The sequence below is a fragment of the Callorhinus ursinus genome, unplaced genomic scaffold, assembly GCF_003265705.2.
Source record: "Callorhinus ursinus isolate GAN/ISIS: 27379988/994484 unplaced genomic scaffold, GSC_fseal_2.0 scaffold2, whole genome shotgun sequence".
In the NCBI taxonomy this organism is placed as follows: Eukaryota; Metazoa; Chordata; class Mammalia; order Carnivora; family Otariidae; genus Callorhinus; species Callorhinus ursinus.
The window spans coordinates 64307853-64333710 of record NW_027397064.1 but is presented as its reverse complement, the minus strand read 5'-3'; the positions used below and the strand labels follow the sequence as shown (position 1 = coordinate 64333710).

Below are 25858 nucleotides of genomic sequence, written 5' to 3'. Positions count from 1 at the left end.
CATTTTTTGTTTGTATTTGCCTGATATATTTTTTGCCCATTTTTTATTTTTACTTTTGGCAATTTGTTCCATGCTCTTTTAAATAAACAGCATCTGTTCAACTTTTGCTTTGTGATCTGATTTGGTCCTTTTTGTTATTTAATGTGAATAAACCAATTCACAATTTGTTATCATAAATGTTGGGTATATTTGGTCTCTCTTCTGACAACTTGTTTTGTGATTTCTACTTTTATCCTTTATTCTTTTTCCTGATTTGCTTATGGACTACATCAACTATATTTTTCCTTTTTTTTCTTTTCTATCTCTTTTTTTTTTCCTAATTATTTGGAATGCATAGAGAGTCTTATTTTTTACTGCATTATTTTAAAAGAAATTGTCAGCATCATAAATGAAGTTATCATATTAACTATTTCCATGTAAGATAAAAATATTAATTTTTTCCTTCCTTGTCCAACTATTTTCTAGTTTTTAAAAGAATTATTTGGTATTTCATACTAATTTAAAGAAATGTTCTTTATAAATGTATTGTTTTGTTACCATGCTTACAACAGTGATTTAAATTTAGCCCTATGGTTTAACTTCATGTCCTAAGAGTTTTTATTACAATTTCCCCATTCTTTCCATTATCTTCTGTAGAGTTAAAGTATACCTTAAAAACATGTTTTTATAAAGGATACATTGATGATATATTTCTTAACCTCTTGCTGTGTGAGAATGTTTCTTAAGTGCCCTCGTATAAGAATGGTAATTTCAGGTGGGAGATAATATACAGCCAGAGTTTTGCTTGTGTTTTTCCTCTCCTTGGAAGCTAACCATTTTGCCTTACCAGAAACTTGAAGGATTTGAATTTTTATTTATCTTTTTACCTTCCCTGTCTTAGTAGGATATATCTAGATTTGGGGTTATTTTCATCAATTTACTTGTATTTGATGACCCTTTTTGATTTACAGACTGGATGTAAAGATTGTATTCTTTCTTAAGATTAGAAATTGCTGCAACTATGTTGGCTTTAGTTTTTCCTTCTGAAATTACTATCTTTTATTATAGCATCTTCTGGTCTTATTCCTATTTTTTTCCTCTTAAATCTGTAGAAACTTCTTGTGTTTGTCTTCTATTTAACAGACTTAATTTTCTGCATTTCCAAATCTGCTGATTATTGTTTATATTGTACTATGAATTTACCCATGCGGTCCAATTGGACTCTCTTGCTAACTGTTAGCTTTACTTTCATATTTAAAATGTTCTCTTGCGGTGCCTGGGTGGCTCCATCAGTTGAGCATCCATCTTTTGGTTTCGGCTCAGATCATGATCTCAGGGTCATGATATGGAGCCCCACGTTGGGCTTTTGCACTGGGCATGGAGCCTGCTTGAGATTTTCTCTCTCTCCCTCTCCCTCTGCACCTCCCCCCTAAAAATTTTTTTAAAGTGTTCTCTTAATCAGAGTATATTTCAATATTAAAATGTCCTCTTCTCCTTTTTGTAGTAATTATGTTTCACAAGGAGTTATCTGCAATATTATTAAGAATATGCCCCTTATTTTGAACATGACCTCTTTTTACACATCTGATTTTTCTCTGCTTACTCATCCTTACAGATGATAGTCTATGCTGTATAACATTGGGATTTGAGATGGTTCTATCAGGTATTGGTTTCCTATAAACATCTAAAAATCTTTTAGGCAAAGAGAAAGCTTTAAATTCCCAGTTGTTTCAATTTTGCCAGTTCAAAGGTCCAGTGGCCTGAGAAAAATAGGAGGTATTCACAGCAGGGACTGTGTAGATTTGGCAGCCAAGACTAATCTTGGGAAGTGAGGCATTATTTCCTGAATTCAGTTGCCTTCACGGGGAGCAGTATTCCTATTCTTTGGCATGGCTGTTTGCACCTGTTGTAAGCTGGGCATACACTTTGCCATCTGGCAAACATCTCAGAAATATTGGTGATATTCTCAATGTCCTACTGCTGCTGCAAAACTTACTCTTGCTCCAACCCTTGCCATGGGATCCAGTTGTGATCATAAGATTCTATGGGCACATTTTTCATTTATTTCTGAATTAAAATGATCTTCCTTATGCCCACAATCCTGGATATATTTGGTTTTCCTTCAGTCAGCTCCTGTGGACTGTTCTAGAAAAAGACACTCTTCCTAGTTTCTAGCAACGACCCACGTTTTCCTTCCTCAACTCATTTCAGAGTGTGCAATGCTCTTTTCACTTGCATCTGGCAAATGAGAGGATGGTGAGTTGGAAGGAGAATGATTAGATATCTGTGTTTGACAGACTTTCACCCAAAAGTAAATGCCTTCAAATCCTAAGATTATTCCTGAGTAAAGAGATATAATAGAAATATTCACCGACTCTAATAAATAGATATTATTATTTACTTAATAGAAAACAATTCCCATTTTTATAATCATTCAGTTCAAATTACTTCTGTTATCTTTCTTTTTGAAAAACTCATAGCTTTTTCTTTTCTTCAGAAATAACAAATTATTACCAGTGAAAAGAGGACTGAACTAAGAGCCAGAGAAACAGCTCTCGTCCCAGATCTGATGCTAACTATCTATACTCTGAAAATAAGCTTCAATTTTTCACCCTTAAAATGAAAGAAATAGACTACATTCTCTCTAACGTGCCTTCTAGCTCTATAATTCTTCAAGTTCCCATTAATGGAACCATTGCTAGACTGAATCCACACTTAAAAATCTATATAGAGGAGATCAACAAGGAGGGATGAAATTAATCCTTTGTTTAAAACACAAGAGGTGGCTCAGCACTCTGGTTCTAGATCACTAGTAAAACAGAGAACTTAGAGACTAGCTAACCGATGTGCTATTCAATGGGGGTATTCTTGGCTTTACCCTATTAACTTTCTCTGTCTTATTGAACTCATATTATTTGCAGAAGAAAATATACCAACTACCTCAAGTGAAGTGTACACTTGTGAGAGTGATTTGGGAATGCACCATGGGGATCTTTTCTGCAGCAGATTGTCTCTCACAGACAATATTGCTCCAGTTACTTTACCTTTCCTCACACCTTGCCTGAGCATCCCCACCACTTCCATCACTATATATCACTGCGTATGATGTGGAATGTGTTTTGGATTTTTGAAAAAGAGAAAAGGGATTATCTTTCAGTCTTACTTAAGTGTTGATTTGTAATAAATAGTAATTTACTCTTCTGTTACTGTTTCTCTAGGTGTTTCTTTTTTTTTTTAAAGATTTTATTTTTTTGACAGAGAGAGACACGGCAAGAGAGGGAACACAAGCAGGGGGAATGGGAGAGGGAGAAGCAGAAGCAGGCTTCCCACTGAGCAGGGAGCCTGATGCGGGGCTCGATCCCAGGACCCTGGGATCATGACCTGAGCCGAAGGCAGATGCTTAATGACTGAGCCACCCAGGCGCCCCTCTAGGTGTTTCTTAATCCATGCGATGAAAAGTAGCTTTTGAGTGCTTCAGTTATCTCTCCAATGGAGTGGCCTTTTTTTTTTTTTTTAGACTGGTGATTAATGGAAAATGTTGCAAGCAAAAAAATGTTGCAATACAAAGTCTTAAACCCAACTAGTGTTTTATCCAGATGTCTATCCTACCTGGAAATGGTAGAAGGATACAGACTATAGTTCATAAAATACCCAGGTCTTTGACCTTCTGTGTATGTGTTGTTTCACGCCCATCTCTACTAATGACTGGGAATTTTTAACATGCTTTTCCACCCTGTTCCATACCAAAGACGCTGCCTTTTGTTAAATCTTTAAATATTGGTGGGTTTTTTCCCCCTATTATTGGCCTCTTTAGTGAAGCTATAATTCAACTTTCCTTTGAACAAAAATTCCACTCACTTTTTATATTCATTGACAGTTTAAAATATCAAGATCATCATTTTTATCCTTGTTCTAGAAAAAAAGTCTATGATTCTAATGAACTGCAGAAATATTCACCTACTCTTAAAAACCATATACCTGTATATCTTTGTATTAAAAAAGAGAATGTTTATTAGCCATTCAAACTTCTCAATTTTTTTTTCTGTTATGAAATAATAAAAGCATTCGTTCTTAACCGCCTCATCCCTGAACACAAACAGTTGAATTTCCAGCTGACTTGGCTTTCTTACTGCCCAAGATTCCTCACTACCATCCCTGATTTTAGTCCTCCTCTTGCTCTAGTATCTCAGGGCAGAATAAATTTTCTTTAATACAACTTTCATTCTGTTTTGCTCCATAAATTTGGGTGGCTTCATATGGAATTTGACTTTAGAGAACATGAATAATCAATAAGGGCTGTGAAAGACAGAAGTTGTCTACCTCCTGTGTATCATGTCCCCCAGACAAAACTTTGGAGTCCTCTTCATCTTCAGTAGCTCCTTCTCCACCTATGTGCAGTCAAACTTCAAATTTTACTAAAGCAACTTCAGAAATGCTCAGATCATCTCCTCATCCCATTCCTTCTGCCTTATTTTGGCATACATTGTCTCTTGTCTGGGCTCTTACAATAGCTTTTTATCTTATCTCCTGCCCTAAAGGACTTTACATTCCAGACCTCTTCTATACTATCAAAGCAGTATCGAAGAAATAAATCTGATTATATTGCTTTTCTGAATAGTGTTACCCAATGTTCCATGTGTCCTTAGTATAAAATCCAGATTGTTTAATTTGCACATGAGGCAACTCCAACCCATGGGCTTCATACTTCACATGAGGTTCTACTGGATATAAAGCCTGGAGAGATGGTATTAGTCACCATCTGACCTGATAATAGAAGACATAAAATAAAATGTTGAAATCATAATACTGAACAAGAAGTAGAGACATGACTAACATTTTATAGTTTACATAGGTGATTTTAGTCACTATGCAAACATCGAGGTTAAGAACTTGGACTCAGACATCTGGTTTCCCAAGTCCACATTCTGTCTTCTCTATTTACTAATTTGTCCTTGGGCAAGAAAGAAACCTCCTTGGGCCTCCTTGTGTAAAATAAGGTTAATAATTGTTCCTACCCCAGAAGTTATGAAAATTGAATTAAATAATACAATGTACATGTAAAACATTTAGAACAGTACTTGGCCTTAGTAAGATTTCAACAAATACTAGCTTTTGTTGACTAACAACACCAAAATGTTGGTTATTATAATGTTCTATTGTGTTACATTTCTGGAGTTTTCAGATAAGAAAATTTTTCTAATTTTAAGCCAAAGTTGACCTCACATGAGGACATCATAGTCTTTTTTATTCAAATGGGAAAAAATGCTAATTTTTTTTAAAAAATGCTAATTTAATAGTAAGAGATCCTATATATGTATGAATTTTACCTAAATTTAAGTATTTTTAAGAATCATCTCCACAATTTCTATGTTTTTGTTATTATAATATCCTATTTCTTCAGTAAATAACCAACAGAATCTGTTTCTCATCAGTGATGATTCAAATGGTCTTATTATTCTTTCCTGAATTTTCTAATTCCAGCTGTTTTCTCCTAACTTTTTTTTAGCAATATCTGACACAGTGCTTTGCTCAAAAGATTGAGGTGATTAGGTGAATTTGATCTTTCTGTTAACCTTAATTTAACTGTTTTCAGCCATTTACTCTGACTTTTCGCCATACTTAATATTAAATAAGTTTGTACACCTAATTCCTTTATTTCTTTATAACCCACTTATTGCTTATCTACTTGCACTAGTGTATGAAAACTGTAATCTTAAGTATGTATTATTATTTTCATATTCACATTTTATAATACTTAAGATATTTTGTAATATACACTTTTCTTCTTGATATTTCACTTTGCTTTTTAAAAGCTTCAGCAAGTTGTCATTGACCTTTGACATTCTATTTTGATATCTTCACTTTGGCTTGTATCATTTTCCCCTGATTAGATCTGCAACATGATCTAGTTCAGTCCATCTGATCTTTTTCATTTACTAATGCCCTGACCTGCCTTGTTTTCTCTTATAGGTCTGAGCCAGGCCCTGCGTAGGGCATTTTCTCATAATCTCCCTTCCACTTGGAATGTCCTCCATTTCTGGCCCAGCCTTTAAAGCTCAGCCTAAGTTCCACCTCATCAGAGAAGTCTTTGTTGATCATATCAGCCCATAACTTTTTATAAGCAACAAAAGATATAGAATAAATCTTTTGGGGGGAAAGTCAAAATACATGTTGCTGCCTTACAATCTGTTGTTTATTGGCTATGGCCAGTGACATAGGCTGACTAAAACCTTAGTTTCTTTTAAGATGAAGTTATTTACACCTCCCTGATCTACCTTGTTATAAGTTATTCATTTAAATGAAATAAGTCACAGGGACAAAAAGTATAGCATAAAGAACATAGTTAATACTACTATAATAACATTGTGTAGTGACAGATGGTAGGTGATACATTTATCCTAGTGAGCATTGCAAAATGTATAAAATTATCGACACACTATGTTGTAAACCTGAAACTAATACAGTATTTTGTATCAACTATACTTCAATTTAAAAATTTAATAAAAATAAAATTAGGTATATAAAAACATTTTGTAAAATTTTTAAAATATCTATCCAAGTTTATCATTGTTATCACAAACAAATCATATACTGTCTTGTTAATTGCTTTGTATTGTTTTTGTACATTATTCTCTTATGCTGTTACTGGGCTTGATACTGTTATTTAAATTTCTACATGTTAGACTATCTAATGAGGTTTTTAATTCTTTGGGGGCAGGGAATATTGATGGTATTAAGATCAAAATGCCAAACTCCCAATTATCTTAGGACTAATTATCTTAGAGGCATAACTGGGCTTGTACCTCCTCCTAAAGTATAAATCCATACCAGAGAAACGTATATTCTCATCCTAGCCACACAGAGACAATGAATTGAAGATACCTGATAAGAATACTCTTCAAATGAAAGAGGATCAGCAAGGGAGTGAAAAAAAGTTGGTTTGTCTCAGCTTACCCAGGTCTGGTTTGGTGTAGTCACTAGACTTTCTGAGAAACAAGAAGTAGAAGAAACACAGTATGGCTTCGGCTCATGCCATTTTCTTTAGTTGAAAGATAATTTGCACAAAATAAAAAGCATATTCGTTTGAGTTTTGACAAATGTATTCTTCCACTATCACCACCACCCTAATCAAGATGGAGAACATCTCTACCTCCCCAGTGATCTTTCCTGGTCAATCCCTCCTGCTCCCAGAGACAACCACTTTTCTGATTTCTATCACCTTAGCTTAGTTTTGCTCAAAAGCTTCACATAAATAAAGCCATAAAATATGTACTATTTTATTTTTAGCTTCTTTCACTCAGCACCCTTTTTGGAATTCAACCATTTGTTGCATGTATAAGTAGTTCATAACATTTTGTTGTTGAATAATACTTCATTGGATAAATATATCTTAATTTATTTTCCATTCACCTAGTAGTGTTCATTTGGGTTGTTTCTGGGCATTAGCGATTATGAAAAAGGTTGCTGTGAACATTCATAGGTCTTTTGTGGGTACATATTTTCACTGCTCTTGAGATTGTCAGCAGACTAGATAAAAAGCAAGATCCAAAGATATATTGTTTTTAAGAGACATATTTTAAGTATAATAATACAGATAGGTTGAAAATAAAAGAATAGCAAAAGATATAGTGTGTAAGCACTAAGCAAAAGAAAGCTGATATGACTATATTAATATATAAGGTAGGCTTCAAGACAAGGAATATTAACATAGATTTTAAAAAGTGGTCATTTCTGGGGCACCTGGGTGGCTTAGTCAGTAGAGCATATGACTATTGATCTTAGGGTCGTGAGTTCAAGCCCTACGCTGGGCATGGAGCCTATTAAAAAAAAAAAAAGTCATTTCAGAGGAATAAAAGGGCTGATTTGTAACAAGACATAATTTTAAATGTGTATGACAAAATCATAGAGTTCCAAAATAAAAGGAGAAAAAAATGGACGGAAATAGGGACACCTGGGTGGCTCCAATGGTTAAGCCCCTGCCTTCGGCTCAGGTCATGATCCCAGAGTCCTGGGATTGAGCCCCACATCGGGCTCCCTGCTCAGTGGAGAACCTGCTTCTCTCTCTCCCTCTGCTCCTCTCTGCCCTGCTCATGCTCTCTCTCTCTCTCTCTCTCTCAAATAAATAAAAATCTTTAAAAAAATGGACAGAAATAAAGTGAGAAATATACAAATACACAATTATTGTTAGAGAATTTAACAATCTTCTCTCAGTAGTTGATAGGGTAAATAGAAAAAAAGTTAGTAGACTTGAATAATACTATCAATTATCGAACATGAAGACCTAACTGACATTTATAAGATAATGCATCCAACTGCAGAATATACATTCTTTTCAAGTATACATGAAACACTCATCGAAGACCATATGCTAAGCCATGAAATAAGCCTTAATTCATTTCAGAGTATTTGACAACAGTAGAATTAAAGTAGAAACCAGTAACAATAGGTATGTATAAAAAACCAATTATTTTGGAAATTAAGCAACACATTTCTAAATAATCCATGGGTCAAAGAAGAAATTATAAAGAAAATTCAAAAATGTTCTATATTGAATGACAACTAGAATACAACATGTTAAAAATCTGTGTGTTCATGCCTTTTAGTCGTTCTTTTGTCTCGGGAACTGATTGATCAAATTAACATTAACAATCAAAATAATATGAAAGGGGATAGACAGAAAAGCAGACTGAAGATTAAAAATTATAGACATCATGCCTGCCATTAGCCAATGTTTTTATTCTATTACAATTATAATGAAGTCACTGGATATTGGTTAACCTAATAGGCAAATATCCTTTCAGTGTCAATAAACAGAATGCTAAATAAATATTTTGGTAATTTTTCCCTAATAAATCCCATATAGAGATATGTATGAAGCTTCCATTTCATCCAATGAAACAGTAGCAGAAATAGTCTGAATAGTGTTAATAGTGACAAAGATTATAACTAAAGAATAAGTTAATCAGTGATTAAAAAGCTGAATAGACAACCAAGAAAAGTTGTGAAATCTTTGTTCTGAGATCTGAGACAAAACCATCTGTCTCTGATTTTAGTTCAATCCTTAATGAATATAACCAGTCTGACTAAATGATCTGTTGGGAGGCCCCCTTCCAAACACAAAACCTATGATTTTAATTAGCGTTAGTTATGGTGCCAACACAGGGAAAAAATTTGCTCACTGCCATAAAGAATAATAGGGGTTTAATTCTAAATCTAAGTCGTATCTTCTAATTTATAAATTCTTTTATTTGGAAGACTATTTTCTTTATAGAACTCCAAACATTCCTCCTCCTTCTCTTTCTCCTCCTTTGCTTCTTCTCCCTCTCCCTCTCACTCTCTCCCTCTTGCTATGTGTCTTTTATGAGAAATCAAAGAATATTCCGTTTGAAATTTGTGATCATGATTTGAACTTTTCAAAAAAATGTGTGAGTCATGTCTTGCCCTTTGATAATTTCCAAGTGACGAGGCTGCTTTTACAGATCAGTCCCTACTTTTAATGATTTCAGTATATTTTGTTTGGTTGGGAGTGAGAAAAATAAATGGGAAATGTCATTCATGAGTATGAGCTTGCAAATGAATATGTAGAAGGCAAATGATTCTTACTTTATTGGAGGAAAGCAGTATGTTTTCCTGAGCCTTTTGCCCTTTTCCCTTCTCAAGCCTGCAGTTTCTCATATTTTCATTTACAGATGAAAGCAGTGCAGCAGTGTGGTGGGGTGGCAATCACATCTATGTACGTGGATAGAAGGCTATTCAAAATCTAACCATCTGATGAGTTTTAACCATACTTTTATAATTCACATACATGAAGTTATATAGAGCAACTTTCAAATATAGAATGCAAGGGATCATTTCTTCATTCATTCTTACAGGCAAAAATAGGTATATTAAATAATATTTAAAAAGAGAAGAAAATGAATGAGCAATGTCATAATGCTTTGCTATTCAAAAAATATTTTATCTCAAATGATCTGAATTCATTCCAGCAGCAACATTGTTGATTTGATCAGGACGGGAATTACCTTTATTCTAGAGAGAGAAGAAACAAGAAGGGAAAAAAAGAGAGGAAAAAGCCCTACAGGTCAAGAGATGAAGTGAACTGAGGAGCAGAATGGCTAATTCTCTATTTTTCTCTCTAAAATATAGGAGTGATCAGAAGTAAGGGAATTTGCCAGTGAAGGTGGTTACCAACATGTTGAACAAATACATTACCGAAACTTTCCACACATGAAAGCAAACAAACAAAAAGTTTTGTAACAATATTTGTTTTGTAGCTATATGTCTTAATTGGTGCTGCTTTTATATTGGTCTATTTTAAAAACTGCATCATGGGGTGCCTGGGTGGCTCAGTTGGTTAAGTGACTGTCTTCGGCTCAGGTCATGATCCTGGAGTCCCAGGATTGAGTCCCGCATCGGGCTCCCTGCTCGGCAGGGAGTCTGCTTCTCCCTCTGACCATCTTTCCTCTCGTGCTCTCTCTCATTCTCTCTCTCTCAAATAAATAAATAAAATCTTAAAAAAAAATAAAAATAAAAAAATAAAATAAAAACTGCATCATGGTCAAAAAGATTATCTCTTTTCTAATCTTTTAAAATTTCAACAAGTATTTCTAGGCATTAAGGCCAGGCAACATTTTGCCTTGTCTGCTTCTCTGACATTGAGCTGTTTCTAGATGCTAAATTTGGCTGCTGTACTTTTCATATCTGCAGGGCTGTTCCTGGGTCCACCCTGCATATAGCCATCCAGGTTTAGACTTTGCCGAGCAGCCGGGCATGGCCATCCCGCTTTCAATGTCCCCATTCTGTTCTGTGCTCAGGCTCAGGACGTTTGAGTGGCAGTGAACTTTCCTTTATTTCTGGTATGATTATTGCTTCTCAGGGTCTGGCTTGGGCTCTGATCTTGCCATTTATGTCACAGGTGCCACCGGTGAAGCTGCTGGGCAACCAGATGGCAGGCCTAACTGAGGTTGGCGGCATCTGCTGTTGTACTCATTGTCCCTGCTACCTGCTCTACTTTCTTCTTCCTGTTGCTCTTACTGTCTTGTGTGGCCGTTTCTTTCGTTCAGTGCTATTTACCTTTCTACAGGCCTTTCCAAATATGAGTTTCTTTCTGTAGCTCTTTTCATGCATTTTCTCTGCTTGGAACCCCATTATCCACGAAGGCTCATGACTTGGCTGCCTTCTTTGGGTCCTTCGGTGTCTTTTGCTTAAATGTCACTTCCTCAGCCAGACTTTCCCTAAGCACCCTATTTATATTTTCAACGCACCATTCTCCCCCACCCCTTACCCTGATATTTCTCCCCTCCCTTCCCTGCAATATCTTTTTCCACAGCAATTAGCACCACCTGCTCTATTCCATGTTGAAGTACTTGTGCATAATCTGTATCATTAGGATATATAAAATATAAGCTTCAGGAGGGCAGATCTGTTTGGTTACTTACTGTATTCTAAGCATCTGGAAGAAAGCTGGCTCTTAGCACTTTTAAAAAGCTGTGTTTTGTTGTTAAATGATACATTGCATTGCAAATTCTGAAATATTGGTCTTTGTATTTGGCCTTATTCATTCAGCTTGGCACTATGTGTAAGAGTTTTAAGGGCATAGGGAAAAAATTGGATAAGTAGCATCTGCTGTGTGTACTGGGTATTTTACTTATTTAATCCTCACTATAATCCAAGTCCTTTGCCTAAAGAAGCACAGCAAGAAAGTAGCAGAGTAAGCATGCACACTAGTTTCATCTGGCTCCAAAGTTACTGCCTTTTCTTCAAAGCATGGTGCCCACCAAATAATGGTAAGTCAACAAGAGCCCCTCAAAATCGGTGATGTTTGCATAAATCAGGTGTAGCTACAAATTGAGTGCCAAAAATGATTGCTTAAAAAAAGAGCTGTAAATTAGCTTCCTAAAAAGATAAGCAACTATGCCAAAAGAAGGACATCTAAAGAGCCATAGCCCCTTTGGCTTAAGTGCCTGGACCTACAAGGTAACTAACTTAAAAAGGAAGAGATGTTTCTGGACAAATGTTTTGACATATTTGCTGAAAATATACTATTTACAATATGAAAGTAACAAAGACAAATAGATTCTTTCTTGATCCTAAAAAGGCAGGAAGAACAGCTCTTCAGTGTCTTCTTACTGCAGTCTAAGAAATAGTAATTAATTGTATTTTTAAAACAAGCCAGATTTTATCTGTATGATCCTTTTTTACTGTGTTCTTTCTTTGATCTCTTTTGATCTAGTGATAGAAACGCAAGTTATGTCTCATTTTTTATTCAGTACCATGTATGTATGGAGAAACCACATGATGCAATGGGCACTGGAGACTGGAGGGTGGTCAGCAAGCCCAGACAAGCTCCCTGCCCTCTTGGGGCCCAGAGCCAAGCAGGAACAGCCACTGATCAGGAAGACAACATGTTCTGTGAACACCTGGATGTTGAGTTATCTTTAATCCAGAATTTATGTAAAAAACCTTAATAATTAATTTAATTCTGTCTTCATTTTTCTTCTCTTAGGAGATAATTTGATGCTCCTTGTTGTTGTTTTTTTAATATAATCATATAATCTGGAGGTTGGAAGTATTTTGCTTTTATACATTTCAGTTATTAGCCCAGACAGGCATGATTTCTACAGTATCTGCTTGAATCTTTCTGGTAATTGAGAATTATTTCTTATTAAAAAATAGTCACTTTGTTTAAGGCAGGTCTAAGAATTTGAACACTATTGTTTACATTAAATCAGATTTTCTTCCTATTACATTCATATTTGTCTTTGATCTGTCCTCTATGGTCAGAAGAGCCTTTTGCACATCTAGGCCCCCTGTAACATGACAGCTTGTTTAAAACTGTGTCTCTTTGAAATTGTCTGTTATCCAGTTCTTTTATTGAGAATCTATGTGCAGGGTATTGCTTTATGTACTTCAAGAGTCACAAAGGGAGTATATCATAGCCTTACCTCAAGGTACTTACATAAGTACAACAAATAGTGTGTGAGAAGCAAGTGCTATTGAGTTTGAAAAAGTGAAAGGCCATACCCAGCTGAAAGGATGTAGAAATATTCATGGGAAATGTAACATTTGAGATTTAAAATGGCTATTGCCTTGTCAGGTTGAATTGTAGTGAATTTCAGGTTGTGAAAACAACATAAGCAGCAACTTGGAAGTAGAAACACGGAGATCAGGGTGCAAGTTTAGGAAAACTTGAGCAAATTATTTCCTCTTTACCATAAAGTGCTAGTAGAGGTTGTCATTGGAAAGGAAATTTGAAGCATTCTTTAAATGTCAGCGAGAGGAATATTTTTTACTTTATATAAATGGTAATGGAGAATGGTTGAAGATTCTTGGATGAGGGTGACAAACATAAGTTTATAGTTTCATTAAGTTGACTTAGAAGTAGTTTTGGGAGTGAATTGAAGCAAAGAAAAATATATGTATAGGAATGCATTAGGAAAAATGGCACTCTACTGTACATATAATGGAAATTCAGAAAAGGGAGAAGAGATTTCTTAAAGAAAGTTTTCCAGAGCAATTGCATCTGAAAAATTTAAAGATTGGGAAAGGCAAATAAATGACTGTTGAACTGTCTGGGTTGGTGAAATAAGCCACAGAGGCAGAAACAAACATGCATGTGTACATGAGCATGCGCGCGCATGTGTACATGAGCATGCGCGCACATGTGCATGAGTGTAGTGTGTGCGTGTGTAGTGGAGAGGAGAGGCGGCGGAGAGAGTAGTCTGACTTTAGGAAAGGTAAAGTAAGCTCAAGCAGTGGAGGGGCCATAAATGTATAGAGTCACTTACACTGCCCTGTATAGCTGGAAGAAAGAAACAAACTGGAAACCTGGAATTAGGCTAGTGTATGACACATAAATATATACAGATGAGAAAAGAAAGTGTCCTGACTGAAGAGAACAAAAGAGCTTCTGAATAATATAGGGCTACAACTGTTAATTCACCAGTTATTTACTGGATGATCTATCTCAGGTGATGTACTGTGCTGGACATTGTGGAAAAACCACAAAGATAGATGGGTTAAGATAAGAAAGATGAGATAAGAGGGGAGATGGGTTTTACATGGATAACTTTAATAAAAAGTAGAACTGACAAACATCACTAAGATGTCTCTGAAAAAAGAAACCAGCATTTATTTAGTATCTACTATGTCCTAAGCATAGTGCTTAGTTTTTTCTTATAAATTTATTTCATAAAACTCAAAATGAGCCTTGATTTCTACTGATGAGAAAACTAAGCTTCAGAAAGTTTAAGTGTTATTCCAGCAGACGTCAAGATGACCCCACAATAACGTGATGATAAGGGGAAACTCAGTTATATTGTAGGTCAGCAGTTTAATAGCAGCGAGCTTATGGTATTGTGAAAATATCTCAGGTATAGATAGGGATCCAGTGACTTAAAAAATCAGACATATTTCACGTTACCCTTCTCAATTGGTGTATCAATGGTACATTCTTCCAAAAATGGGATGATGAAGCATATTTAGAATTTGAAACCAGACACATGTGAGCTTAAATGCTGGCTCTGTGTGGCAATCCCTCATTACAGCCTCCATAAGCCCAGATCACCACCACATTAGAAAAGTGTCAACAACACTACTTCCCTTACAAAATATCACAAGGATTAAATGAGATAACTAATATCAAGAACTAAGTAGAGTTCCAGAATTTAGATAATGTTACCATGACATGAAGACACAAATCCATGGTCTCTTATGGTCTCGTTCTCTCATATCTAGTTCTCTCTCCGTCTCTCTGAGGTGCACACATGTACATACACACACTCATGCACAAATTTTGTATCTAGGATATTTTGGAATGTAGCTATTTTTTGAGCATTGTTTTTCATTTCAGAGACCTTCTGCTCCTGGCTCTGCCTACCTGCTCTCTCCTGGGGATGATGCCCGGACATTCGGATCCACTACCCCACTGAGGAGTTTAGAGGCTGCTTTTTTTCTTCCCCCATTGAAGAGGGTGAGGGCTGAGGGGAAAAGTTATAGGTAGAGGTCCTCAATGAAATGGAAGGGATGAAGGAATGAAGAAAACGGAGCTGGAAATATTCAGGCATTTGGAACAATTTTTCACTTTTATGGGGAGGACCATGCCTTGGGAAATTTTCTTACTTGCCTGTTAAATCCAGAATTAGAATTCTGTGATTGTAGCAAATCTAGCCATCAAAAATAAACAAATATGTAATCAGAGTAGAGGCGGTCTTCCAGCTGATAAATCATGTAAGAAGGGTTAAGGGAATTCGTGGATGTCTACTAAATGCATTTACTCTATCTAAAGATTAAAAAAGGATGTAAAACTGTGTTGCCAGACTATCTGCAATGGAATAAAATTACTTGCGTAAAGATATAGGCATATGTCATTATATGTAATTTATTTTTTCCCAGGAAAGTTGTATGTAACGTGATTATTTGCTACACTGAATACTATTTCTCAGGGATCATCATGATCATAATAATATTGGTGTGCATATCTGTTAAAGAAAAAAATAATGTTTAAAAATACAACAGTCATCTAAAGGAATACCTATACTTTTATAAAGGATATTGCTCAACAATTATACTATGAATATAAAATAATGAAAATAAGTTTTTTCATATTGGAACTAACATTAGAATTGAAAGAAAAATGACGATTTATCTGAATAGTACATACCAAACCTATGTCTTTCATTTTCTATTATGTTCTGATCCTAATCTATAGTGGAAAAACATGTCTAAGTCTGGTTGTTCAGAACTTTCTCCCTTTTGTCAAAATTGTTAGTTATAGAAATGAGCGAGTGGATCAAGGTTAAAGAGAGAAAGATGTAAAAACACAGTAAGTGACAATCAAAAAGTTCCTGAATAAATAGATTGAAATCTATGGATTAAGTAAACTAGAAAATCCAAAAATAAATCTTCATTTAGCAAGTCTTTTCTTAGTTTATGTTTCCAGTATTATTCTAATGTAATGAAGAAAACTAAAAATTAGTTGTAAAATAGGATTAAAAAATAACTTTCAGAAAGACATTTCTTAGTCTTTCTCAGCTTTCTTGAGTAAAAATCCTCTAAATTTTCTGAACACTTATCCACAATCATTAATTATAACATAAACTATTATATAATTATTTCCTTGTCTGTGAGATTAAATAAGCCATTTTTTTTCAGTATAAATTGAACCTTAGAGTAATTATTCTAAAGTGAATCTTTGTGGAAAGAAATTAGAGTCATATACTATTTTTACTACATACCTTTGTTTTATAATTACTTTATCTTTCATATAACTCTATTATTTTTGTACATGTCATCATGTATAATAACATGGCTTCTTTTATATTTTAATTTAGAAAATTAATGTTCCTCTTTTATAAGTGAGAAAAATTTTTAAAAGACGGGATTGAAAGGCAAAAAAATGTTATCAGTATTTAGAAATCTAATTCATAATATTCGTTCCTTTCTGACTACTTAAAATAATATTGTTTGCCTTTCCAATTACTTATGAGTCTTCCATATATAATGTCTGGCCTGAAAAGTTGTAACGTAAAATCACCTGTCTGTAAAGCAATGCAACTGAATGAAGTTTAAAAACTTCACGTAACATGCCATTTAGCATTCTCATAAAATGTCAGTTTGTTGTTAACAAGAGCAAATGGAAGAAAAGCTAATGTGCAGACCTTCTGAAAACTTCATCCTGGGAAATCAGAAATAAGAGACTATGATTCTTATTTCAAATCTATATTGCATAAAAGTACTTTTAAAATGGAAAAAATATTCACACGTTGCTCATCATATATCTTGGATGTTTTGGTAAAACATTTTGTATTCACCCTTTTAAATATCCTAGGACACATTCACTAGCTAGGATGGATGGGACAGAAATGAGTGACCCTACAACTAACACGATGTCAAAGAAACTGTCCACTACCTTGGTGTTCCTGATAGCAAGTGGTTCCTGAAAAAGGCTGGAGAAGCATTGCATAATGGTTAGGCACATGGATTCTGTGGCCAGAGGGCATGAGTTCGAATTCTGTCTCTGCTATTTCCAGCTGTGAAAACTCATGCAGGTTGCAAATGGTTTAACCTCTTGGTGCCTCAGTTTCCTTGTGTTTTAAATGGGGATAATCACAGCATCTATTTTATCAAGTTGTGATGAGAATTAAATGATTTTATAGTTCTTAAAATAGTGCCTGACAAAAATAGTGCAGTGTGTGTTATTATGGTTAACCTCCCCCCAAAAATACATTTGGCAAATCACTTTGTAATTGTTTTACTCCTTAATTTATTTTTTTTGAATTAGAATCTTGTTATACAAAAGCCTGTTATTATGCACATTTGTAAAGTGAGACCAGAATATTCATGTATTCATTTGATAAGTGAAGCTAATGCTCATCACAGAGATTTGTGGAATATATGATTACAGTAGAACAACTTATTTTGGGGAAAGAGTCTTCTAACTATCTTGCAAGATTTCTAAGTCTTTAAGATGGTACACATAGAAGATATATTTTTTCCTAATGAAAACGGTAAAGTGAGAAAATATGCTATATATATGCATACAACATTTTCTAACTTATATATAGCATATTTTCTCGCTTTACCGTTTTCATTAGAAATATATCTATATATACATATGTTTATATAGATATATATATCTTCTGACATTTATAATATTACCAAGTATTGAGGCACTGCAAATATGACCAGTATGTGACTAAAGCACACACTTATTGTTTTTGTTGACAAGCATCGATCCACCTCTTGTCCAATAATAGTATTCCAACTCTGCTTTTGAGGGATGTTCCTATACCACCACCACGATCCTGACTGTTCATAGGTTTCAAGCAAGGTTTCCTTCTAGTTCCAAGGGTAAGGCATTTGCTTTAGGGGAGGCCAATCAAAGCACAAAGCACAACATTACCTAGGACTGAGCAATTACTTAAGGGATGGGCATGTTACCCATCTGGAGCCAGTGAGATGAAATGAGAGTTTTTCTGGATCTTTATTCCTATTGGATTTAAGTCTGGGAGGTTGGGAGGCTGGAGCTGCTATAGGACCTTACTACAATAAGGGATGAATCTCTAGAAAAGCTATCACCATGGAAGTCAAAGCCAAAGGATGCAGCATAACTAGGTGCTGGTAATGTCAGCTGTATCCCATGCCTAAAGCTAGCCTTAGACAATAAACTTGAACTAATGAACTTCCTTTTCCTTCCATCCTTCTTTCTTCTCCTTTCTTCCTCCCCTCCCTTCCTCCTTCCCACTTTCTTTCCTTCCTCCCTACCTTTTTTCTTCTTCCCTTTCTTTCTTTCTCTTTCTTTCTTTCTTTCTTTCTTTCTTTCTTTCTTTCTTTCTTTCTTTCTTTCTTTCTTTCTTTCTTTCTTTCTCTTTCTCAAGCCAGTGTGAGTCATCCTTTTGTCTCTTATAACCAAAAGAGACCTGCTTGAGTGATTAAAAAATTATTTTTGGCTATATCTTCTCTATGTTTAGTTCCAACAAATACATTTTCTAATGAAAATGAGGAAACTAGAAAAATGCAAAATATATTGATTTAATAATTAGGACTGTTTCTGGTTATAATTGGTACCACTGCCTGATTTTTATTTAATCTTTATTTCAGGCTTTAGTTGCATGAGCAAATGTTTCTTTTTATGACTGAATAAAGTTCACACATGTTTGGTGTCAGACTTTCAGTTTGAATCCTGCGTGTATGATCTTAGATGACTTTTTCTACCCCCTGTGTACTTCCTTTCTCCAGTTTTCAAATCAGGATCGTGAAAGTGTTTATTTGATAGGCTTGTGGGGAGGATGAAATGATATGGTGCATGTAGACATGTCAGCCCTGTCAGTGACTGGCACATAGTAAGTCCTCAAATCATTACTATATCACTAATTGAAAGACTGGCATTAGGATTTCACTGGCTTTTCAGTTTTCTTCTGGCTGCTTTTCAGCCACTAAAATCAGAGTTTAAATAGGAGTCTCATCAGGGTTATTTTATTTCTAGAGAAAGTTTATTTGTATAGCACAAAGACCATCTCTGTTGAATTAGCAAAGCACTTTATTGGAGTTCAGATACTCTGGGGCTGAGGCTAATGTTAAATTCCACTGTATGTAAGACTTTCATTAATATAATTGCTTTTTTTATGAGTTTTTATTTTTAACATTCAGTATTTACTTTCTTTTTTTACTTTTAATTTGAATTATTTGTATTGATTGACTTCTGGCTTAGCAAATAAAAAGTATGAACAGAAGCTTAATCTGTTAGCAGAATTAATGACTGAAATCAGCAAAGTCTTAACATTTTGTTCTAAGAAAAGCCTGTGAAAAATCAGAGCTCCGTTAGTGAAAGCTTTGGGCTGCTTCAAACACAGGGCTCTGTGTACATACACTGTGAGGGGTTTCTCTTCACAGTTCCCCTGCCCTCTAGTGGTAGTTATAATAACGCCATTTTGTAGTCCCCAAACAGGAAATGCCTGTTCTTACTTCAGTTACCAGAATCCTTTTACAGGAAGTTAGGTGTGGTCTTTGAAGGAGAATTTAAAAAAAAAAAAAAATGAAAAAAAGAAAAAAAGAATGATGGAATTTTAGCTGCAGTCTTCTTGGTGCCAGCTTATCAATCCCAAACTCTGGGTGTAAAAGATTCTGCAGGGGTAATGTTTTAATATTCTTATTATGCTTATTCTCTGTGATGCTTCTCTACCTTTACAGTAGAATCCTTGGGGGAATCTGCAGAGGACCACTTTCATTTTGAAGCTGCTGGCTGCATGTTTTAGCATGTCTCTTCTATTAGAGCATCCAGGCATGGCAGTTTCCTCCATGGAGTATGCATGGACCTTCTTCATGCCTATGTCCGTCGAGGCATGAGGGTCTCTGGGGATGGGTAAGGTAAATGAGGGATGTTTTGGAGGCAGTGTGGTACTGAGAGGGCAGTCTGCTAGCTAGTGGCTGAAAGGTCCTAGTCTACTTCAAAAAAAAAAATGTAGAAACGGTAGAGTAGCTTATGTTATTTTAAATTTCCCTGTTTGATCTGGCATATGCTACAGAAGTGATCTGGATATTAATGCATTTACTCTTTGAAAATGCACTTCATATAATTAAATAGCAATTCTCATTCCTGTAGGATGGGGGTTACAACGGATTGATATTTTAAAAAGAAGGAAAAATAGATAAGTGATTGTATACAGATGGCATTCAGGAGTTAAGCTTTTGGTTGTATGATTTCAAAAATCATAGAAACTCTTGCCACTGATTCAGAGATAACATTTGGAATGATTGGTGTGCTCTGTTAAGTTATATATGTTAGTCCGGTGAAATATGATTAGAATACAGTAAGCCTCCATTTATGTGGCAAAGACCAACAAATAGGAGTTTGTTTAAGAGATAAACTATCTTAAACTTGTTATTTTTTCAAGTCTAAATCTGCTATTTAGATTTTTATGAAATGGGCACTATTTGAGAAAATGAACTAATTCTACAGTATTTCCTAAGTACTGCAAATTTGTTAATTTCAGAAACAATTATACTAGGTAGCAGCAGGTTGCTCAGCCAGGGGGGTCCAAGATCCAGACCTCTGATGTGGATGACTTCCTGCCCAGTTTGGCAGGAGCTGGATCCCTTCCTGTGCAGCTTCCGAGCAGTTCCAAATGCAATCGGGCATCCCCCGCTCCTTCCTGCTCCCTTGCTTTCAAGCAGTATCTACCTATGTTTCCATAGCCTGACATTTCAGGATTTCCAGAGCTCTTTACCAGGTGCGTTGATTTTGAATAAGCTATTAAAGGTGGGAAAGTAGGCCAAAAGGAACATGGAAAAAATGGAGAGGTACATGCAAGATCCTTGCATAGCCCAGGTTCTATAATTTTGGGTGATTTTTCATCTCTTGTTTTGGATCCCTGATATTTTTTCAGAAAGGATGCTGAAAAAGATGGCTGCCAAAATATTCACAGTGAAACAGCAAGCACAAACCAGTATCCTCCATTTCCGAGCTCTGAATTGGATATTTTCACTTAGAACATTTTGGGAGTGGGAGACTAGATTACCTCATAGACATCCACTGAATGTGAAAGATCTCCATGCAAGCAAATGAATGCATGCCTGAGAATCCCCTGAATACAGCTTCCTCAGTAAAATATTGCAGAGAGCTTGGTTTATATATTTTATCTCAATCTCATGTTATTGCCACAGTTACCTTTTATCCTAATGACTGTTGCTTCTCTCTCTCTCTCTCTCTCTCTCTCTCTCTCTCTCTCTCTCGTTTCCATAGCACTTTCTTATGCAAGGAGCTAAACAGTGATTAAAGGAGCAGGATGAAAAGATGGCACAGTCAGTGCTGGTACCACCAGGACCTGACAGCTTCCGCTTCTTTACCAGGGAATCCCTTGCTGCTATTGAACAGCGCATTGCAGAAGAGAAAGCTAAGAGACCCAAACAAGAGCGTAAGGATGAGGATGATGAAAATGGCCCAAAGCCAAATAGTGACTTGGAAGCAGGGAAATCTCTCCCATTTATTTATGGAGACATTCCTCCAGAGATGGTGTCAGAGCCCTTGGAGGACCTGGACCCATACTATATCAATAAGAAAGTGAGTTTTTTAGTCAAGTTGTCTTTACTTCCCCTCCCTCCTAATTGGTTCTGGACTAGTCCCACAGATGCCTGGTGAAGTGTGATGTGCCTCCTCCCCTTTGTCTAAAGCATCACTAGGATGCTGGGTGGGCTCGAGCATGTAATGGACCCCTTATCCTACAAGTCTTTTGGAAGTACTCATTTGAATCTACACTCCCAGGACAAACAAAACCGAGGAGGCAGCATGCAGTTGGGTAAATGGGGAAGGGCAAAAGTCTGTTCACCTTACAGTGTGATGAAGCAAAAAGTGAAAACAAGGATTATATTATATTTCCAGAAATCGTATTTAAATTCCTTTTTACAATCTCAAGCTCTGTATAAGTTACTTTGATCAGAGGCAGGTTTATGCCTTCATTACAGACACTTTGCCCTTTCCACGGCTCTCTGCAGAAGAAATAATAGTAGGTGACTTAAGTACCCCCAAAAGAAGCTCATCCAAAAACACACATGGAAAACTCTGAAGTTCTCATGAAAATTTTTTGTCAAAATGAAGAAGTAATCAGAGTCTCATTTTTATGCTTTTTGTGAATTACAGATATAGTTTTAAAATACTGATATCCCAAAACTTGTTAAAAGATGCTAAATTCCTACAGCATTGACTACAGGTTTTTTTTTTTTTTTCCTCCTTTAAGTCCTTATGTCACTTACCAAATTTAGGAAAGTTAATGGTGCACGGGCAGAAAAAGCCCCTATCGTCATGTTGTATGTTGGTAATTAGTGTATTACTATAGTATTCTATAAGGCAAAATTTTAAATGATGGTCTTCCTTTCTCTTAAAATGTTCTTAATTTTAATATTAAGATCCTAAATTCTGTTTTATGTGTTGTGTTTTCTTTTTCAGACATTTATAGTATTGAATAAAGGGAAAGCAATCTCGCGATTCAGTGCCACCCCTGCCCTGTACATTTTAACTCCCTTCAACCCTATTAGAAAATTAGCTATTAAGATTTTGGTACATTCATATCCTTTTTTCAAATAGTTGCTTTATTATGATTTTGTTCTTTGAATTATTGATCTGGGAATTTTAAAAAAATATATGTGGTTGGCTATGTTATGTGCTCTTCTTTTTTTCTCTCCTCTTACTCAACAGTTAGCATATTGCAAATGGGATTATAGGTAAGTGAACCCCCTTTTCCTCATCTTCTAGTAGTTCCTCTCTTCCCGACTCTTCTGCTTCCTTCTGAACTGCTGCTACATCTAAGACTTCTTCATTAATGTTGATCGTGTTGCCAGGCTCTCCTTTTATATGTCTTCATATTTTACAATGTTTTGCAATGGGTGAACTCCAGGAGCTAATTTTCCTTACTGCTTTCACATTTGGAAAATGTGTACATGATCTGAATTGCACAATTTTATATCTTTTTGATCTGAGTTGTACTACTTTCTGCTTTTTATTTCAGCATTTGAAAGCTTTGAGTTAGTAAATGCTTACAGTTGTGATTGTATACACACCAGCCTTTCAGATATCTCCAATTCTTTTCCCCAACAGCATCCCACTGATTTTCTATTTTCTTTCTTTTTTCTATTCTTTTTTCCTTTCTTTTCCTTTTCTCTTCTCTTCTCTTTCCTTCCCTTCCTCCCTCCCTCCCCCACTCTCCCTTCCTTTTCTTCCTTTCTTTCTTTTTTCTCTTTCTTTCTTTCTTTCTTCCTTCCTTCCTTCCTTTCTTTCTTTCTTTCTTTCTTTCTTTCTTTCTTTCTTTCTTTCTTTCTTTCTTTCTTTCTTTCTTCTTTTCTTTTCTCTTCTTTCCTTTTCTTTCTTTCTCACTTGTTCCTGTGTTTTATTCAAGTCAAAGATTCTGCTACAGCTGTCTCTCTCCAAAGGCTTATTGTCTGTCAAACCACATACATCTTCATTTTATTCTTCATTCTCCTTATTGAAGTAGCAACTTCCTGGAATTGAGATTGATGACACCTTGGTGGGAGATGGTAATTTGATTTACTCTTAGAAGTTAAATAGAGTAGTTGTGAATGAGAGGTTTTATTTTAGGTGAAGGACAGTGGTCTGACTGACAGCCAGTCCTGGGAAAACCAAGGAAGCAAAGGTTTGGAAGACTGGGGCTTTGCCAGGCAGAGACATTTACAGGAAGAACACTTAAACCTTGGGATGGGGATTGATACGCATCAGGAACCAGAGGTAAGGTTCCTGAAGGGGAAACTGAAATCTAAGCAGGTTCTCAGGGCGACTTTTAGCGTTGTTTCTTCTTTAGAAAGAGTCGTTGCCTTGGATTCCATGACATGATCAGGCCAGGGATTCCATGACATGGTAAGACTTTTGGTGTAAAAGCCTACTTCCTCCAGTAGTCCATGAAAATGTTTAAATTAGATAAAGTGAGGAATTCGGGATGTGAGATAAGCTTGGTACAGGGAACTCATTTCCGTTCTGGGTGGAGGGGCTGTAAATCATGTCCCCAGGCTTGCCAGGCAGTGTGGTAAATGACATTTTCAGAAGCATGGCATTCTAGAATTCAGTCTCCCTTTAACATCTAGTTTATTCCTCTTCCTCCCCTATGTCCTTTGCATAGACATCAACATACTTTAATTCGTTATTTCTTTTATGCTTTAAGATTTAATAATTTTTTTGTGAATTATCTAAAGGAATAACATTTCCTTACTTCTGTTTTTCAAGAAAGAGAAGCCATTGTATAGGGCATAAAGGTCTTTAAGTTAGCATTAGAAATGAATAATAAAGTTGAGATTTAGATTTGGGTCTCCTGAATTATAAATTATGGTCTATTATTATGTTTTGGGTATTTTTAATCTTTGCACTAAATAAATCTTTCCATAAATTATTTATTACATTATCAGATAACTGTATACCCTTTATGTAAATTTTATTTTTACATGAAATTATGTGAAAACTCAAACTTATGTCCAATGCTCTGTTAAGAGTAGATAACTAGGAGAGTATGCATTGAATAAATAAGGGACTAATGAGTCAGAGCCTAGAAAATTAGATGCAAACCAAGTAACAAAATGGGAGGTCTGAATAGGTCAGAAAAAACTATTTTGTCCTGAATCTGAATGATGGGATGGAATTAAGAAAGCCTAATAAAGAAAAAAAGCAGTTTTTATTCTAAACCTTTTGTGTGGGGATCATGTATTTTTTTGAAAATGTCATGAATATGATCATCTCTAGGAAGTTAGGGAACCCATGAGTCCTAATTTAAGACCCTTTGAGAAAAGAGACCTCCCAGTGATAGAGGACAAGGACAGTTTTAGAAGTTTTGATCAGAGGATCCAGGCATTAAGGACAGAGTTTATGGTGGGAGCTCTCTGAGAATTGAGACAACTTGAATTTGAGGGTTTGCACTTGCTTCCCAGAAGAAAGAAAATCTTCAAGGCGCAGAGTTATTTGGAGGTCTGCAGTGATGTGAGTTATGTGAAGGCAGCCAGGTAAATCTATTAAGATTTGCTAAAGTGAATGGTAAGATGCTTACAAATGTCCGATAAGCCACAAATTTCTTCTAATGTAGAAAAAGTAGATTTTTAAAAATCTCTAATTTCCTGAATTAAAATATTATATTTCACATATTTCATCTTGGAGCAAAGATATAAGAAAACAAAAAGGAAGTGGACCAAAAGTCTAAGATAGATAAATTCTTTAGTCTTTTGGCAGTAGTGGCATACTTGATGAGAGAGCCTAGTAAACTTTGATGCATGTAATACTGTAGGGTTTGCAAATGATTTTGCTAGTGATTTTGTCTTTTATTCTTCCCAACACAAGTCTTAGTAAACTTTGATGCATATAATACTGTAGGGTTTGCAAATGACTCTGCTAGTGATTTTGTCTTTTATTCTTCCCAACACAAGCCCTACACTCAAATCCTGGTTTTCTGACTTCAAACACATGCCTTTTGCTGTAAGGTTAAAATGCTTGGAAATGGTGATGGCAGCGGGTTTGAGCACAGTTAAGAGGTCATTGTGTATTTATTATCATTAATTTATAAACCAGAAAACGCCCATTCACAATAAAGAAATTTGTATTTTAGGCTTAGACTAATATATCTATTTCCAAAGAAAATTCTATCTTGTTTCTTAAAGAGCTATTATCTTCATTAGGAGTTGTTGAATATCAAATTAGCTTTGTTTCTTGACTTTGGCAGAATAAGAGGTTATACTTATGCTTACTATATTTGTGCCAGGGTGTATTTTGAAAGCTGAAAATCCTTTTGATATGCCTAATATCTTGTTTTGCTAGTTAAATAAAATATGGTTATATTTTCTAGATAGTAAACAAGTTAAAAATGATCCATATTCCTAAAATTCCTTATCAGTTTTA

At 35.4% G+C, this 25858-nt stretch overlaps 1 protein-coding gene across 4 annotated transcripts in view; it reads left to right on the top strand.

The window, feature by feature from the left end:
* Positions 1-25858, top strand: part of SCN2A (sodium voltage-gated channel alpha subunit 2) — a 138402-nt gene that overhangs the window by 33461 nt on the left and 79083 nt on the right. For 2 of the 4 annotated variants that reach the window (XM_025852866.2, XM_025852874.2), the window contains exons 2-3: positions 21221-21538; positions 22421-22539. In XM_025852866.2, coding sequence (XP_025708651.1) covers positions 21272-21538; positions 22421-22539 — 386 coding nt within the window. In that variant the 5' untranslated portion in view covers positions 21221-21271. Of the gene's footprint in view, positions 1-19483; positions 19611-20625; positions 20709-21220; positions 21539-22420; positions 22540-25858 lie in introns of those variants that run through there. The other 2 variants (XM_073883077.1, XM_073883084.1) reach the window with 2 other exon arrangements.